Consider the following 19245-nt stretch of genomic DNA (forward strand, 5'->3'; position numbering starts at 1 on the left):
ATCTCTGCAACTGAGATCTCGAGAAAGATCTCGAGCTGCATACACTGGTTCATCTGAATCTGAAGAAAAACCATATAAGCAGAGGAAGGATGGGAGTCTAGAGATGAGAGTCTAGAAAAAGGAGTCTTAGAGGGTATCAAGCTGCCAAGGAGAGCAGACATGTCTGCACGCCAGGACCCCTGCCTTGGACAGTGCTGGATGACACTGAGCTCTCACCTCTAAGACTCCCTTTTCTAGACTCTCTGAGGTATGGGAAAATTGGAGTAGTGACAGAGAATAAGAGGTAATCCATGGCCTTTGCCACAGGGACCGCACCTGTATCTTTTCATAAGGAACATCATCGTAGACACGGGGCTCAGGCCATTGATCCTGGCAGGATCTTGCATATCTAGAAAATAGAAGGCGTCATGACGATGGCAATGATGAAGACATTTTCTGGCTTATAGTGCTTTTCTATCCACTCTTATTTGATTCTGTGATGGATGTTAGAAGGTTAGTAACACAACCAAGCTAGGCAGTGCTGGGCCATTGCTGTGTTAATGGTCTCAGAGGTGGTGACCCATGAGATTCTCACAAGCAACTGAGAGGTGAGTAATTCATCCCCTCCATTCTCTAAGTGAACACAGAGGATCCAAGAGGCAGGCAACCACCCCAAGCCGCTGGCCGGCTCTTCCAATGCATGTACCAGCCCTGATGGCCAAGGGTGCGAGAACCTGAGGTTCCGTGGCCTAAGAGCTGAGCCCAGGTCACCATGCAGAAGGGTTTCTTCTCTTCTGCTCATTGCATCCACAGCTTCCCCTGACCTGTGGGCTACCTCCCTTAGCCAGCTCGCTCCTGCCTATTGGAGGAGGAAGGCACCCACCCTGACTTCCCAAAGAAACAGAGTCCTCCCCAGATCTTCCTCTCTTCCCTCCCAGTGCCCATGCCAGACTCAGAGGTTCTGGGAGGCTGCAGGGGGGCTGTGGGGTGTGGGCCCCTTACAGGAAGGAGTTGCGCCCCGCACTGACAATGCTGGTCAAGGTCTCCACGTCCACGTAGTCATAGTGCAGCGCCTCGGGAGTGACTCTGGAGCCCATCTCCACCAGCAACAGCCCAAGCCAGCGGCCCATGTCCTCTGAGCAGTTTGCCTGAGGGAGAGGAGGCAACAGGCTGATGAGTTCACTTTGGTTTGTTAGGGGCTCAGGCTACCTGTTCACTTTCGCCGAACCCATATTTGTGCACAGTACCTGCTATGTACCCAATACTTAGGGATCCAAGAGGAACAGGACTGCAACACACATCCAGAACTCCAAGTGGCTTCCACCTTTTCTTTCTTTTTTTCCACCTTTTCTTTATCCAGGTTTCAGTCTTAATGCCTCCTCCTTGGGGAAGCCCTCCCTGACCATCTCTCTAAGATACACACACACTGTCCTCAGAACCTTTATGACCAGTTAGATGTGAAAACAGCATTTGGGTGTTCCCTGAAATTTTTTTTTTTTTTTTACATATTTACTTATTACTGGAGGAGACTATTTCTCATGCAATCAAAAAATCAAAAAAAATTTTTTCTTATAACTGCCAATTATTTGTAGAACTGCAAGCAGGAAAACTGCCAACAAGTTACTGGTTAACTAAACCCACAGCTCTGCTAGTTCTCATTTAAAGAGCATTCTTATAACATCAACTGAACACACAAATGCTAAACTTGACCAAAGGATGAACACTTCTTGCCGGAAAGTTCTGTGTCTAATTTAAGAAAAGTAAGAGACCTATCCCAACCTACCAAAAAAAAAAAAAAAAAAACAAACAAACAAAAAAAAACGAGTGACAGAGACAATATTTCTCGAGATTTAAGAAGTGGGTGAGGCAGTGGGTACTCGGCAAAGCAAACAAGATCAAGAGGCTGGGTTTTCGTTCTTGGATCAGACCAACAGGCCACTGACCCCTTTGGAGTCTTGGACAAGGCACCTGGCAACCCTGGCCTCAGTTTCCTTGTTTGTAATGTTCTCTTACTTTTCCTCCAGTGTTTGCATTTTCAATTCTAAAAAGCCATACAAATGACATATAGAAGAGAGATTCCACCCATAGTGCAGGACCTCCGGGAGGAGGGTGAGTGCCACAGGGTAGGAACGACCATGAAAAACATTCTCATTCAGCCATTTGTTCAACAAATAGTAACTGAGCCCTCAGTATGTGCTGGGCATCATGCTGGGTTCTGGAGAAACCAAAAGTATGCAGAACAGGCACGGTTACTGGCTTCATGAAGCTTGAAGATTTCAACTCAGTGTGGAGAACACCTTTCTAAAAATGTAGCTGCCGGAGGGAGGGGCAGGCTGCCTTGAAGGGCAGTGGTTTACCTGAGGTGGCCGGACACTGGTGAGAAGCTTTTAGAGGGGATTCCAGAATCAGATTCGGGATAGATCAGACGAGATGCCTCTCAGGCTTGGGATTTTAATATAGGGGAGAATAAACAAACCTTGGTTCTAGGGTCGCCAGATTTAGCAAATAAAAATGCAGAATGCCCTGTTAAATTCGACTTTCAGATAAACAACGAATACTTCTTCAGTCTAGGTATATCCTAAATAGTGCTCGGGATATCCTTACATTAAAATCATTGTTGGGACGTCTGGGTGGCTCAGTGGTTGAGCGTCTGCCTTTGGCTCAGGTCATGATCCCCGGGTCCCGGGATCGAGTCCCGCATCACTCTCCCCACGGGGAGCCTGCTTCTCCCTCTGCCTGTGTCTCTGCCTCTCTCTTTGTGTCTCTCATGAATAAATAAATAAAATCTTTAAAACAAAACAAAACATTGCTGTTTATCTGAAATTCAAATTTAAGGGGGTGCCCTGTATTTTAATTGGCAGGCCTTTGTGGTCACGTGGCAGCAGGTGGGCTTACTTTGTCCTTGGGCTGTGCAACGTCAGCAGCAAGGCCCCCAAGACAAAAGCCCATATCTAAGCCCAAACTTCTCTCAGCTGCCACCACCAAGAACCACCTGGATTTTCTCCTCTCACCTCCAGGATGGCAACCTCCTGCCTGTTGCGCAGGATCCTGAAGGCAAATGGATGTCTGGGCCCAAAGCCCGGGGCCACCTCACAGCCACGGAGAGCAATGGCATTCACATGGGTCCGCAGGTCCGTGTGATCCTTGTGGAAATACAGAGTGTTGCATTTCAGGCGGCACCAGCGCTCCTTCCAGCCTTGGTTCACCAGCACGTTCAGATAGCCTGAGGGGGGGAGACGGGTGGTATGACCCCCTGACAGCCGGCCCTGGGGAAGCCCCAGGTGGGAGCTGTGGGTCTGCATGGGTCTGTCTACACCCTGGGGGCAAAGCACCCGGACAACCCTCATTCTCTAGCTGGAAAAAGGCCTTGTGGGTCCCAGATCAGCTCATGCTCTCTGGGCCGTCCTGTGACCTTTGGCCCCCTCTGCTCCCTGAGTTTCATTTCCCTGTCTGAAATGGGGACAGATAATCACATTCTTGTACTGCTACACAGCCCTCGTACCAAACCCAGCTCGGTGAAAAGGGCCAGGGAACACGGCATAGGTGAATAAAGGACAACCATCCCTTTTGCCTTTCCTCCTCCCCAAATACCAGAACCATTAGTGAGACAGAAAATAATGGGTGATGCTGACACCTGGTGGCAGCAGGTGGGAATAAAAGTATCTACCCAAGAGAAAGTTCTAAAATGAGCAGGGCACAGGCTGATGACCAACGGGTTTAGAAATCACTCTTTTTTTTTTTTTATCACTCTTAACATGTTAGACTCAAATGATTTTTTTCTCCCATAACATGCCCCGATTCACTGGTTACAAAATAATTCTTAATAGCCATGTGATTTTATAATGTTTTTTTGAGGTTTAATGGAGTATTACTGCATATCCAAAATACAGAATTTTCTTTTGGATTCCAGGATACATCCAGGACACTGCGTTAACAAGAACAGAATAAAATGTCTTCCCTTCCAAACCGTGTTAAACTCACACTGAGGGCATTTATAACCACGTTTAACTCACACTGAATGCCTTTATAAGTACTTAAATATTTTTGTCCAAGAAATTGCTTTGTAAGACTGAGTTGTAACTTAACACATCTGGCATGTTATGGGCTGAGAGGAAATAAGATAATCTCCTCCCATCCTAGAGGAGGAAACTGAGGTCCACAGACAGGCAGTGATGGGAGCTGAGGTCACAGGGAAACAGAGATAGGGAGTCAGGTGGCTTTTCCTGAGTGTCAGGGCCTCACAGGAGAGAAGTGATGGAAAGGCGTGGACTGTTGACGGAGTGTGGGTTGGGTGCAATTCTCTCCTCTGCCCTGGAAGCAAGCGAGGGAGGCCTAGAGGGTTTTCTGGCTTAGCCCAGCACCCACAGCTGCAGGGTCTGATTATCCTCCTCCCCAGGACCCACCGCAGCATGGAACCTCCTCATCGGGGCAGGATGTTTGCAGGTCATCAGCCAGCGGCTTCTTCTTGGAGAAGCTGATGATGCGGGTGATCTTGCGGCCTGCGGCCCTGCTCACTGAACCCTTCAGCTCTGCCAAGCTGCTCTTCTTCCCTTTGCCTGTTGCCATGGAGATGGGTTACCTGAAGGGAGGGAGCCCCAAGCCCCAGATCCACCCACCCCAGCCTTCCCCACTGCCCTTTCAGCCTGCACACGGGGCCTGGCTGCCACTGCAGTGTGGACAGGCCGGGTGACCTTCCCCAGATCCCCAGAGCAGTCAGGACCCGTTCTCCACCGTGTGCTGGTGCAAGTCCCCTCCCAGCTCTGGCATTCTCTGGCCTGAGCCCCCAGAGGCTCCTACCGTGGTCGCAGGCCTCCCGGCGGCCTAGAGTAGAACAGCTGTCACCCATGCTCAGGCTGTCCGAGTCTGAGGTCTGCTTCTCCTGGGACAGTCTCTGGGGAGGGACACAGACAGCCCCGTGTCAGCGGGCACACTCAGAAGTCCCCTTTTGTTGGTTCAACCCTCCCAGCCTCTGCACATGATGATCACCTAACTGATATTTGTCAGCACCTCTCCTGTGCCTGACACTATACCAGGTATGGGGAGACATGCTGACTTAGGACAGTTGTGTCTTGGAATCTCTCGTCATCTTGGTGAGCCAGGCGACTCATTGTATATAACACATGGCAATAAATTCCTAGGATTGTCCACATTCAGTATGTGACAGGGTTTGGGAAGGTACTTAAGTGGGATATTAATGTAATACAACTGGTTTAGGAAGTGACCTCCGGTGGTTTTGTGGGGATAGACTATAAGCAAAAGAGCCACACGAGAGAGAGTCATTTTCGGCAAGGTGACACGTGGTAAAGGAGGAGCTAAGATGACAGGATGTAGGAAAAGGGTTGAGTAGGCATGTTCAAAATAGTTACGGCAGGACTTGGTGACCAGGAAACATGAGTGGTGACAAGAGAGGGGTCGTTATGGTCCTGACTCAGGTAAGAGGGTGGTAAAGACATGCACACACGCCCCATGGCAGCAACTTTATTGCAGCCAACACAGTTTTACTCATATGCCACCCCGGACCAATCGTTCATCTGTCCATCCGTTCGTTCGTTCACTCATTCATCCACGGTCAGTTAAGCGCCTACTAGGTGCTGTGGAGGTGGTGAGGGAGAGTCAGTCTTCCAAGAATCAGGATCTTGGAAGAAACTCTGTCCCTGGTACCACCTGTTAGTCAGGGGAACATGGAAAATCCTTTCCTCTCCCCAAGGCTCAGTTTTCTCACCTGAATCACACCCTTCTCCAGGGAGCTGGCCCAAGTGAAATCGCAAGGCCAACAGATAGTATCGTCTTTAACAGCTGGTTTGTGTGCTGTGAGACCTTTGAAAAGCTAAGCGGTGCCAGCCAAACGTGGGACAGGATTAAAATGGCACCAGCTCGCTTAAAAAGTAAAAGTACAGAGCTCTGAGGCCTCTCTAGGTTTCCTGCCAAGGACTCCTCAGACCGGGCTCAGGGATGCTTTGCTATAAGCACAGAACTTGGGGACCCAAAGAGATAGGAGAGACCTTGCGCTCCCCTCAATTTCCAAAGGCTGGAAACACGGCGACTGTCAGAATTGGGACAGATCTGTCAAAAGTATCAGAATCTCCCTTGTAAACTAGGAAACAAGCTATGGTTGGTTCTATTTGTCCTGCGATGGTATACAGATGGTAAGTGTTTCATCAAGATAGAACGCAAATACAAAACACACTCGGGTCACTTTGGAATTGACTTGATGATGATGGCGCTTCACATACAGGATTCTATGGAGAGACACGGTCACCAATACCACTTGCTTCAAAAATACCAGCCTCAACATTCGAGCTACCCTTCTTCCTCGTTGTTCACCCTCAGCGCAAATGTGTTCTCTCAGAGAAGTTTCCCTGATGCCTGAGCCAAGAGCATCCCCTGGCATACACACCCCTGGCTCACGCACCTGGGCATTCGTGTCTGACTCCCCCCGGGGAGCACAGGGTGGCTGTGTGTTCCTGTTAGGATCGCACCTGCGTGCTCAGCACAGCGCCTGGTGCACGGTGCTCACTAACACTAACTACTCACCAAGCAGAGCTCAGTACCCCCCCCACCCTTGAGAGATGGGGTGGCAAAGTCATCAAGAGCCAGGAGTCTGGGTATACATCCTTGCTCTGCTTCTTACTAACTGTGGGACAACAACCTCTCTGTGTCTCAGCTTCGTCATCTGAAAATGAAATTCATCAGAGAGTCGTCATAGAAATTAAAATAGGTAATAACGTTGTAAAGCCTACGGGATGATGCCGGCCACACAATCATACTCTACACTAACCTTTATTATATCATGCAAGATGCATGTGTGTAGGCTTGAGGCTGAGTCTCTTTATCACCCACCAGCACCTGGCAAAGCCAAGGTGCTATAGCACATATTTTCCGACTGCCTGACCAACTACCAAGTGACCATTTCACTCATGTCCCATTGGGGCACGCTACTCTGAGTTTCCAATTTGCTTTAATGGCTCCATTCAACCGTGACCTCCTCCTGTCCTGGCAGCATTAGTTACTCCCTCCTGGCTCATACTGTACCTTGGACATGAGTATTCATTGATTCATGCATGCATGCATGCATTCATTCGTTCAGTAGACATTTACTGAATGCCTACTGTGGTGCCAGCTCCGAGCTGGGCACCCACGGCTTGTAGGACACCACGGTGGGTGCCTGGCTTCACCACCAGCAGGACCTGTGTTCAGTCCCCGCTGCCTGGCACAGGGGAGACCTCGAGACAGATGAGACAGATGTACCTTGTCTAGGTCCAGCTTGCAGAGGAGGACTGGGGACCTGGGCACATCTGCCCCCTCCGTCACCCCAGCAGCCTTGCTTACCTCTCGGATGACCTGTGGAGAGGGGGGACAGCTGTGAGCAGGTGGGCAGGGACACTGGGGAGGCAGAAGGAAGAACGGGGTCTGTGCACTCAGAGCCATCGAGCAGCGGGGTTGGGATCACTGGGCAGAAGGGATGGGCTGATGTGGCCTCCTGCACATCAGGGTTTGAACAAGCTTTCTCCTGCATCTGCCCCTTGAATTGAAAAGAGAAGAGGCTAGCGAACGAGAGGCATGGCTTCGAGACCTGGCTCCATTGCTAATCAGCTGTGTGGCCTTGTGGAAGCCACTTTCTTCCCCTGGGCCTTCTTTCCCTGTCTGTAACATGGGGATAATACCATCCTCTGCTTACATCCTTGGGTTGTCTGAAGACCAGTGAGATTGTGGGTGTGAAGGGCCACGTGGCCCAGGATGCCCTGCACAAGCATAAGGGACTGGCTCCTGTGGCTGTGCGGACCCTCTGCAACAGCCTGCAGGCAGCCAGGGCCAACCCCTCCACTTCAGAGATGTAGACACTGAGATTCCAGGACACCCACTCACACAGCAGAAGTATCCAGACCATGAAATAATGGCAGCCATCACTTGTTGCTCACCCATCTGTGGTTTTACGTGGATTCTCCCGCTGTATCCCCACAGCAGCCCTGAAGGGTAGGGACAGCTGTGACCCCCATGTCACTGAATAGGATGATGAGGCTCCAAGAAGTGAAGCCATGGTTGTCTGCCCTTTACCTTTGGGCTAATGAGCTCCCAGTATTGAGAATCAAGACAGTCCCCAGTCCAGGCTTGATTCCAGCTTCCGTCTCCAGTCTAGGGCTCCCTCTTCTGACCCACCCGGCCTCTGGAGGGCAAAGGCTCCCGCAGCAGGCAGGTTCCTCACCTTCCTTCCCATCTTGAGACATAGATAATGAGCAGCATGAAAGTTCTTGGGGGTAGGATTGGTTATCACAGGACAGAAGGGAGGGCAGGGAGGGACAGAGGTGTCTGCTTTCTTTGTTCCAATAGGAAGATCAGAGGAGGAGGGAGAAAGGTGTCAGAGTAGAAGCAGGACAGGGCACAGGGACGTGGGCTGGCCTGTGGTAGGGACTGGGGATGGGACTCCACCCCCATCACACAGTGATCACTTATAGTGACTGAGTACTTACTGTCTGCAGGCACTATAGTAAATGTTCTCTAGAATCTTTACAAAAACCATTTTACAGAAGGGAAAACTGAGGCAAAGATAGGCAACATCATTTGCAGAAGACCACACAGCCAGTAAGTGCCAGTGAGGGCTGGGACTTGAACTCCAGTCTGTGTGTCACCAAACTCCTCCCTTGTCATCGCCATGCCACCCTGCCTGTGGCCTTTGGAGTAGATTTCCTTGTTAGCTGCGAATCCTAGCCCCAACCACTTGGTTGTGTGACCTTTGGTGAGTCACATAAGATTCCTGTGCCTCAGTTTCCTTATCTGTAAAATGGGGACAATATGGTCCCATTACAAAGAGTAGATGAGGTCAAGTGTGTAAAGCTCTTAGCACGACGCATGGCCCAAAAAACGTCCTCAATACACAGTAACTCTGATTGCTCTGCAGTAGGGACAAGATGCAGAAGCTGGAGCATAGGTGGATATTACAAGGATGCACACTTTTCCTAAGATAGGAAGGATTTTTCCTTTTTTTTTTTTTTTTTAAAGAATTAGCTTATCTAATGATAACATTTGTTTCCTTCAAGGATATTACAAAGTGTACACATGCAGGCTGGACAGGCCCACAGTAAGGATGTTATTAGAAAGAGGATTCAAATAACTAGAAGGAACACAGTACTCCAGCCTGAGGTCTGTCTCCTGGGGACGTCTGAGGCTACTTACACACGCCCAAGGCTCTGATCACCACCCCTCCCCAGAGCAAGGCCTGTTCTTCCAAGGGACTGGAGCCCACCTGGCTGAAAGCTGGGCCCAGGGAAACAGGGGAAGGAAGGGCAGGAGGGCGGACAGGGAGGGTGCAGGTGCCATGTACCTTCAGCCACTCCTCGGCTTGCTCCCGGCTCTGCAGTGCCAGCACCAAGACCTCGGTAGCCCCCTGGGAGAAGCGGAGCTCGTGCCTCTTGTGGCGGCTGTCCTTGGGCACGTAGGTGACACTGCAGACATCCAGCGCCAGCCTCAGATGCGGTTGCCGGTCCTTGGAGCTTTTGTAACACTGGACAGGAAGAGAAGGGGTCACCCTTCTGGACTGGAGGGCGGAGGAGGGAGATGCCCTCGCATGAAGGCTTGGGGGAGCGACCTCGACCTGCCCCCCGCTCCCCCAGCCCAACTGTGGGTACTGCGTGAAGACAGGGGCTGTGGCTATTCATCTCAGAGAAGAGAAGCCTGGAAGGGGGCGTCTTTGGACAATCTTCAGGTCTCAAGCGCCACCGAGGGGCCCCAGGGGCACCGCCATCTATTAGGAAGAGGCAGATTTTAGCACAATACTAGGAAGACCATTCTAGTCTAAAGAACCAGAGAAGAAACAAGCTGGCTTGGAAGGAAGCCAGCTCCCTGCTACTCATGTGCTACTAGCAGGAATGTGGGAGAGAGGATTCTAGCAGAGATGGACGGTTGGGCTTAGGAAGTCAACAGTTTATCAATAATGATTCTCACTTCCCGATTCTCACTATGAAGCTAGCATTACCTTGATATCAGAACCTGACAATGACACTACAAAAAAAGGAAAACGATAGGCTAATCTCAACATGGTTGCAAAAGCCCTTAAAAAACTACTTGCAAATAGAAATCCCAGACACATGGAAAAGCATACCGTATCAAGACCAAACAGGGTTTATTCTAGGATTGCAAAAGTGTATTAGCCTTCTAAAAGCCAACCCTATAATTCATCATATGAATAGAAAAAAAGGAGAAAAGCCACATATCTCAATAGAAACAGAAAAGGCATTTGGTAAAATTCTCCATGCATCTGTAACATAAATTCTCAGCAACCTAGAGATACAGAGGGGGAACTTCCTTAATGTGGCAATAAGGAGCTTCAACAAACCACTCACAGCAAATATCAGCCTTAATAGTGAATTATTGCAACTTTCCCTTTGAGATCTGGACTGACACAAGGGTGCCTGCTCTCACCACTTCTATTTACATTGTGCTGGAGATCCTAACCAATGCGGTATGTCAAGAAAAAAATGACAAACGGGATGAGAAGAAGTAAGTCATGACCTTTGGATTGGTTCTGGCCTGGGGTGAGCTTTTCACTGCTCCGGGGTGAGAAAAAGTCATGTTTCAAATGGATAGATGTTGGGTAAGGCTTGTCAACAGATTTTGGGGTAAAAGAGCTATTATTTTTTTCTGAAATTATGTCTGTATTCCTACTCTGGAATTAAAGGTACATTTTCTTTTATAAAATGATGGTGATGAGAGATGGCAAATTAAAAAAAACTAAGAAAGCAAGTTCCACAGTAAGTGCTGAATGGGCTCAATTTTAGAAAAGGCGGATATGTGGAAATATGTATATTAAAACATAACAGTGGTTAGCTCTTGGTCAATGGGATTATAGGTGGCTTTAAAAAATCACTTTTGGGGCTCCTGGGTGACTCAGTCGGTTAAGCATCTGCCTTCTGCTCAGGTCATGATCTCAAGGTCCTGGGACTGAGCCCCGTCTCTGACTCTCTGCTCAGTGGGGAGTGTGTTTCTCCTCCCTCTCCCTCTGTGTGCGTGCTTTCTCTCTTTCTCTTGTTCTCTCTCAAATAAATAAATTCTTTTTTTTTTTTAAGATTTTATTTATTTATTCATGAGAGATAGACAGAGGGAGAAGCAGGCTCCATGCAGGGAGCCCGACGTGTGCCTTGATCCCAGGTCTCCAGGATCAGGCCCTGGGCTGAAGGTGGCGCTAAACCGCTGAGCCACCCGGGCTGCCCTCAAATAAATAAAACCTTATAAAAACATTTTCATTATGTTTTTCTCCAGTTTTATACATAAACACATTTAGTTGCATAATGAAATCAATAAACATTGTTTTGAAGTGATAAAAAATTCATTCCTGGCGAAACAAAAACTTGTTAAAGTCTATGTCAGGTCTTTGAGTGTGTGTGCATGTGTGTGTGTTTACATTCTGCTCTAGTGGGAGAGCCCTTATCTCAGAAGCACTGAGCCTCTGGGCACAAAGCAAGCCCAGAGGACCTGGGGTAGATACGCCTGCACACGCACACAGAGACACACACACGTGTAAGTCCATGTGAGGCCTAGAGGCACACTTCCTCGGCCACTCACCAGGAGCTGGTCCTCCTTGATGACCGTCAGCTGCTTGGCCCACTGCCCGAAGCGCTTTTTCCGCAGCAGGAAGGCACATATCCTGCAGTCCCTCACCAGGTGCATGGAGGCCTCCTCCGAGGGCCACTGGTGCGTGGGCTGTGGCCCTTTCCCTTCCTCCTCCTCCTCATCGTAGGACTCGTAGGAGCTGCTCATTGGGTCAGAGTCATTGTCTGTAGGAGCCATGGGAAATGACCCGTTACCATGTCCTTGCCTGGGAGGCACCTTCTGACCCTTCCACTCTGGGGTTCAGGGACCAGGACTTCAGTTGTGATCATGATGATCTCTACACCCTGACACGGGTGCTGTGTTGTGTGGATTTACCAGTGGCTCTGCCATCTTGGTGACTTCACTTCTCAAAATTTCAGTTTTCTCATCAGTAAAATGGTCACAATCAATGACAGTAACTACCTCACCGGGCTCTTAGGATCAGTAACTGCAGAGCATTCAGCCCAGGGTCTGGCACTCGGTGGGTACCCTGCTTACATCAGCTATTGTCATACCCCACCATCTTTGTGTCCTTAGTCTCAGGTGATTCTCACAGCACCCAGCAAGTCCCCATTTTACAAAGAAGGCAACTGGGGGCTCACAGAGAATAAATGATTCATTCAAGGTCAGTCACCAAGGGGCAGGGCAAAGGCTAGATCCAGGGCTCCCGGTTCCATGCCAGTGGTCTTTCCACTGAACCCTGGAGTCACTGAGTACAAGGGCTGGAGGCCTCTGTGGTGACCCAGAGGGCCAGGTACACATGCATGCCAACAGTTTAGGCCAAGGTCTGCCCTCTGAGGACAGGACCATTCTGAACACCCTCCTGGCACTTACAGGAGTTCTTTAGCTCCCCATTCATCCTGGTGGCGGGGTAGCTGCTGTCTGCATCCTCGTAGTAGCCATCCATGATGGAATGGGCTGGGCTGCAGCCGTCTGTAGGGTTGGCAGAAGGAGCGGCACCTTGGAGAAAGGCAGGCAGACTGCAGGGGCTGTGGCTGGGGCAGACCCTAGACCCCTGCCCCTCCTCAGGGAAGAGAGAGTGTAGCTCCCCCTAGCTCCCGGGCCAGGATGAGGGGCCTCCTCCTCTCTGAATGTCATCTGCTTTAGCTCCCCACATGCTCTCTGCTCTTGTCATCGGCACTGCCCTGCTGGGCCCTGTCATGCCTCCAGGCCCATGTTTATGCTATTCCATGTGTTCTCTTAGCTTCTGCTAGAAAACTCCTACTCATCCTTCAATACCCAGCTCAAAGATCTTCCTTCTGACCTTCTCAGAGAACTGTCAGCACCTCCTAAGGGATCCCATAGCATTGGTGTGTGTGTGTGTGTGTGTGTGTGTGTGTGTGTGTGTGTGTGTCTTGGTCACAGCCCTGATCCCTGAACTGCAAGAGGTGGTGCTCCAGCTGCCTGGGCTCGGCCACCCCCACCCCCAGCGTTTGCCACCCCAGTCCTTCTCCCTTCCTCATGCACACACCCCCTCTCGTGATGGCAAATCTCCTAAACCTCTGTGACCATGGGGAAGAACTGGACTAGAGGAGCTAATGGTAGAGTGTACAACAGTGAACACAACAGCCCCCTACAGCAAAATTTGGGAGCATGCTCCCACTCAGGGGGCAGCACCGTGCAGGGGTGGAGGCTACCTTAAATTGTATTCTGCATCAGCATTACGGGGGTCTCTTTAAAATGCGGATCCCTGGGCTGTCTTTCTAGAGATTCTGATTCACCCATGTAAGCTGAGCCAAGGAATCTTCATTGTTAAAAAAAAAACCTATTTAATAGGACATTAAAAAAACATGTACAGATAGAACTATACGGAACTCCAAGAAATCAGATTTTTTGTCTAAACAATTAGGTTATTTTGAGACAGATGGTTCCTGGGGCACATTCTGAAGGTCAATGGGCTAAGGGCAAGTGCTTTGGGTTTGACGAGATTGGAGATCGAATCTGTTGCTACCATTTATTGAGTGACCTTGGGAAAGAAGCCTACAGTTTCTCTGCATTTCAGGGTCATCACCTTGCAGTGACGTGAACAATTCCCACCTTGGACAAGTGATACAATGCATGTAAGCTTCTGGCACAGTGCCTGGCACATAGAATGTGCTAGACACATGCCGGATGTCATTATTATGACTTTCTCCTTTGATTCCTACAATGTAGGGAGGTAGGTATGAGCCCCATTTTACAGATGAGGGCACTGCGGCCACACACCGATTGCTAGCGGCAGAGCCTGGATGAGAACTGAGGTTGCCAGCTCAGGGAATAGATGCACATCCCCTCTTCCAGGAAGACTTCCTTCACGCAGTCCAACTGGCTCCCATACCACACTGTTCTCAAAGTGCTGCTCTGGGCTCCCAGCCCCTGCCATCCATCTGTTTCCTGAGGACAGCAGCACTCAAATTCCCAGCGACTAGGATCCCTAGTGCAATCTCCCAAGTGATGATCAGAGTCTGCTTTTCCCAGCAGGTCCTCTGAGGCCTCAGATGCTGGCAACATCCTGTGAGATGGACGGGCGGGAGGCCGGGGTGGGTGGGGAGGCTGGTGCGATGGGGAAGAGGGAGGGGACACATGGGCCAGCGCTCTTGAACACCTGGCAGGGCTGGACACTGTGTCAGAGGAAGGATATTCCCTGACGAGCTTGGCACCCTCTCTCTGGTCAAGCTCTCTGGCTCTTCCTGTGGCCCGCCCTTCCCTCCTGCCCCAGGATCCCTGCTCCCCCATCTGAGAGGAGTGTGAGCTCCCTGGGGAGGTAGAGGAGCCTCACCCAACTGAGGGGCTTGACCTGGGATTCAGGGCCCAGTAGCACTTCGTCCTCACCTTCCTGTCCTGTCCTCAAATGGATAAAACAGAACAAAGTCACCTGCTTTGCATCCAAACAGCAGCAACACAGACAGCAAACTCTCAAGACTGAAGAAAGCCACGGATTACTGCGTCCAAACTCACCATTTCCCTTTAACTAGTTTATTAATCACAATAATGATATACCACAGTAGGCCAAGGCGGAAAGAACCTGAGTGTCCATAAACTGACACGCGACTAAAAAAACATGTGGTCTATCCATACAATGGAATATGACGTGGCCATAGAGAGAAGTATCGATCCACACAGTGATAGGGGTTACCCTTGAAAACAGGGAAATGAGCCAGACACAAAAGGCCATGCATTGCATGGTTCTATTTATGTGAAATATTCAGAATCGGTCCATCCATTGAGGCAGAAAGCAGATCGGTGGTTGCCAGAGACTCAGAGGAAAGAGTGACTCTCTAACAGGTATAGGGTTTCCTCCTTGAATGATGACAATGCTTGGGATCTACGCAGTGCTGATGGTGGCATAACATGGTGAGTGTACTAAATGCTACTGAGTGGACACTTGAAAGTGGTTGAAATGGTCCATTTTATGTTACATACGTTTTGTTACAATAAAAAAAACTATGCCCACGATGATAAGCATGATCAGCACAAAGAGTAGGAATGGGAAAATATGTTGCCTTCAGCCAGATTTCTATTCATTTCCCACAGGGAAATATTGCTAATGGCTTCTTGCACATCCTAGAAAAATTGCTAAAATGAATGCATGAGTGTGTGTGTGTGTATACTCCATTAAGGAACAAAAGGAATCACATTATAGGCAGTATTCTGTGTTTGAGTTTTTCCAATGAATGTTATCTTGGAGTTCATTTCTGATCAGCACAGACAGACCTGTTTCATTTATTTTTTGGCAGTTGGAAAATATTCTACTGTGCTACTGAATGACGACATAGCTCACATAATCATTGTCTTATACAAGCTCAACTACGAATGCTGGGTCACCCCAAACCCATATAATATAGTTTCTTGTGTATAACGTTAAGTTCCTATATCCAAGCCAGTGACTTATCTGATCCTCAAAGAATCAGCCATTTGTTTCAGTGCTGGAGGAAACACTGAGAGATGAGTCCAAATCCAAAGACTCTCCTTTGTGGCTGATTTAAGAGCTTTTCCAAAGGTAATTTGTACCAGTGCCCTTTAAATTATTTTATTTTATTGTGTTCACCTCTCAGTAAAAATGTAACCATATAATGTACTTCCACTTATTGGCGTGTAAATTATATATGTATATATGTATAGACTGCTTACAGGAGTTATGCTATTATTAGATTATAAATGCTCCAACTCTAAAACATTCACACAAACATTTTAGGAAGAAGTGTTGAGCTAAATATAAGTAAAGCTCCTGATACTTCTTCCTAGATCTTTTCATGAATTCCCTGGGGGGCCACACTCTGCTCAGAGGACCTTTTGATTTCCTCCACGTGCTTTTTCACCCTACATGTTGGCTTTTTAACTTAACCTGCCTATAAGGTGAGAGTCAGGCCGAAGGACAAACTAGTTCACCAGGTCCACGGAGGAGGGGCACTTGGGTGAGCACCAGCTTCAGTGCTAGGGACCAGGACACAGTGGGCCGTCTGTGTCCCTTCATCCCGGCACATTTATATGCATGTATCCAGCCTCTTTCTTATTTTCAGGGTAGGGAAGGCAGTTGTGCAAGGCTGCACAGAACTGGGACTGGAACCAAGCCCCCCATCCCTGGGGCTACACCACTGGCCTTCCCCAAGCCTCCACTAGAGAGGCCGGGGACTCAGGCAGCTCCTCCTCAGGATGTGAGCCGGGTGGGTGTGCAGCTTGGAGCTCCAGTCCTAGCAGGACACACAGGAGCTAGAGGAGGGAAGTTCCCCAGGAGACCAGAACTTACTGTGGGAGCTGATGTACTCGGGGGACTTGCCGGGTCCTAGGGGAAGGGCCTCTTCATAGTAGTCCTCGGGTGGGGGCCTTTGGGGAAGCGGTGGAGGCAGGTCGGCAGCCTGAAGCAGGGGATAAGGGAAGTGGATAAGACCAAGAAGGCCCAGAGAGGAGAGGGAGAGGCTGAGTGACCGGCAGGAGGCTGCAGCAGAGATAGGCAGGAGCCCCGAGGAGGCAGGACGTATAATCTCCGAACGTGCAGCTATAACTCCTGACAGAGTGGCAGGAGGGCAGAGGTGGGAGACCCTGAGAGTTTGCTTGGTCCTCTATTATCTGCCCAACTTATTTCGGCATCCGGGCTTCCCTGTAATATCTAAGTTTTGTGGACTGCTGCAGAGATGTAGTTAGGCTTTGGAGTAAGCGCATGCAGTGATCAAAAAATACTGAGTTCTGCTCTGCTCTGCAAGCCCATGTACAGACCTGTGAGGAGCAGCGGGGCAAGCAGCTGGAAGGCACAGCACTTGGGAAGGCAGCATAGCCTCGTGGCTAAGTGCTTAGACTCTGGGGCCAGGGCACCCCTCTTTCGCTGGGATTAAGCTCTGCCACTTACTCGTGGTGGGACATGTCACGTACTCTAAGCTCAGTTTCCTGACCTGTAAAAGGGGCTAACAGAGGTGCCAACCTCATTCAGTTATTGTGAGCATGTGGAGCACGTAGCAAGGGGTCCACCATTGGTACCACTGGATGGTGATGATGACAGTGAATTATGCAGTTGACGGAGAGTGTTTGATGTGATTACAGGCCCCTTGACTTAATTCCACAGATGAAGGTTGGGAACCCTAGATGTGATGACCCAAATCTTTCTTTTGTAAGTGAAGAAACAGGCTCAGAAAGGGGAGGTGATTGGTCTAAGACCACATAGCAGCTGAAAGAGGGCAGAGGCCACCAACTCCTAGTCCAGAGCTTTCCCCACGCTCCATGTTTATGACAGCAATTAGAAGTTGGGGTGCGGAACGTCCTTTATGCCCGAATGGACAGGTCGGTTCACCTTGTTATCCTTGCTCAGCATGGGCACGGTGAATAATACATCATGAGAGTCATCGAAATGTTCTCACAGCCTGTTCTTCCCCTTAGAACAGGGTCCTGCACAGCCAGGAGGCTCCCAGGCACTGCGGGGAGAGTTTTCATGGCTACCTCAGGGGGACAGAGCGCCACAGTGTATGGGGACCCAGGCCATGACTCACATGTCTCAGAGGCGGGCTCTTGGCTGGCTCAGGGCTGGCTCCTTTGCAGGGCTCCCCGTCATCCTCTGGCATGTCCCGGAGGTCGCTCAGGTCACAGTCTACCGAGGTTCAGGCCATTGGGGCAGAGAAAGCCAGGGATGAGCATGGGACAATGGGAAGGAGCCTGGATTTGGGGATTTGGCATCAGGGGGCCTCTATCACCTCTTTTGTTACTAACGGTGGGCAGAGGACCTCATCACTCTGAGACTTGGTCTTCTTGTCTAGAAAGTGGCTCAGTGTTGCCACCTTAGAGCCAGGCCCCCACTCGATCTGAGGGCGCTTCCAGAGACTGGGGCAGTGGGGCTCCCACATGCAGGGAGAGGACAGCTCCCAGCTGGGGTGGGGACAGGGTCGCTTACCGAACTCTTCAAAGAGGGACTCCACGAAGCTGGGCCCAGAGTGGAGGTCTGCCGTGTTCACATACAGGTAGGAGACTTCTTTGGCTGTGGGGAGAGGGGGAGCATGCCTGCACTGAGGAGGGAGGGGACCTGCTGCTGCTGACTCTGAGGAGGGCTGAGTCTCCCCCTCCCACCACTGGGACTCAAACCCCCTCAGGACACAGCACTGTGGACAAAGCACGTGCACATCCTAAGTGAGTTGTCTGGTTTTCAAACTTTGTTCTTATCTTTCTGTTGTTCCTAAGCATCTCCTCCTCCAAGGGGAAGGATGCTCAGAGCCCAGTACAGAAAACAGAGACTAGAGCTGCTCTGGGGACGGCAAGGGGACAGGGCCAAGCACAGTTGGCAAACCGCTGCCCCTCCCACCCTCCCACAGTCCCGTGAGGGCTGCTGATGACATCTGCCTGTTTTGTCACTGGAAGGGAGGCTCAGAGAGTCCCTGGTGGTGGTGCCCCCTGCCCATCACTCAGACTCCCCGCAACCCTGCAGGACACCGTGTGGCTCGGCTCGTCAGAGTTTACTGAGCTCTGGGCTTTCCGTTTAGCAACGTGTGGGCTGACCTGGGGTGTGGAGGAAAGGTGGGAGTGGATGAGGAGGCCTTGCTGCCGAGCAGGCAGTGGGGCAGAGAAGCTGTGCGGGTTAGAGGGAGGAACATGACGGATGCCACCGGGCCGGTGTACGTCTGGCCGAGGCGGTGTGTGACGTGTGTGCTGCGTCTGCTGTGTGTCACAGACTGCGTGTGAGTGTTGTGTGAGAGTATGTGGGGTGGAGAGATGCGCTGTGTGTCCTGTGTCACGTGAGCTGTGTATGTGAGAGCGTGCTGCTGGTGAGGGTGCGGTGTGTGTCATGTGAGCGTATATTTGTAATGGGTGTCCCATGCAGGGGAGAACGTGCTGTGCGTATGAGTGTGGCATGTGTGCGTGTGTGAGTACGTGTGGCATGTGCATTGTGTACACGAGTTTCAGTGGGTCGAGGATGGAGGGGTATGAAGAGCATAGCCAGGTTGGAGAAGGAACAAAGTGGATGAGGACACGGGCCAGGCCACGACAGCGTTGCGAGCCTCACTCTGAGGCTTGGGCATCCTCAGGCCACAGTCCCTGGGGAGCTACTGCAGGTTCTTGAGGAGCTGGGGGCGTTGCTAATGGCTGACCTGGGAGGGGCTGCAGGCTCTGCAGGATGGAGGCCACAGCCATCTTCTTCTCCAGGGCAGTGTCGCTGAGGTACTCATGGTCCAGGAGGCTGAGCAGCCCCGTGAGCTCAGGGAGCAGCTGTTCCAGCACTGAGGAGGA

The 19245-nt window shown here is 50.4% G+C and overlaps 1 protein-coding gene across 5 annotated transcripts in view; it reads right to left on the bottom strand.

Annotated features, from left to right (window-relative positions):
* AFAP1L1 (actin filament associated protein 1 like 1) overlaps positions 1-19245 on the bottom strand; it is a 59661-nt gene that overhangs the window by 12570 nt on the left and 27846 nt on the right. For 3 of the 5 annotated variants that reach the window (XM_038535069.1, XM_038535072.1, XM_038535068.1), the window contains 13 exons: positions 19107-19235; positions 17918-18001; positions 17520-17617; positions 16289-16397; positions 12397-12522; positions 11536-11747; positions 9299-9478; positions 7228-7320; positions 4777-4870; positions 4383-4535; positions 2991-3202; positions 982-1127; positions 316-388 (listed from right to left, as the gene is read on the bottom strand). In XM_038535069.1, the coding sequence (XP_038390997.1) occupies positions 316-388; positions 982-1127; positions 2991-3202; positions 4383-4535; positions 4777-4870; positions 7228-7320; positions 9299-9478; positions 11536-11747; positions 12397-12522; positions 16289-16397; positions 17520-17617; positions 17918-18001; positions 19107-19235 (1709 nt within the window). The remainder of the gene's footprint in view (positions 1-315; positions 389-981; positions 1128-2990; positions 3203-4382; positions 4536-4776; positions 4871-7227; positions 7321-9298; positions 9479-11535; positions 11748-12396; positions 12523-16288; positions 16398-17519; positions 17618-17917; positions 18002-19106; positions 19236-19245) is intronic. The other 2 variants (XM_038535070.1, XM_038535071.1) reach the window with 2 other exon arrangements.

This window comes from Canis lupus, chromosome 4 (genome assembly GCF_011100685.1).
Source record: "Canis lupus familiaris isolate Mischka breed German Shepherd chromosome 4, alternate assembly UU_Cfam_GSD_1.0, whole genome shotgun sequence".
Lineage (NCBI taxonomy): Eukaryota > Metazoa > Chordata > Mammalia > Carnivora > Canidae > Canis > Canis lupus.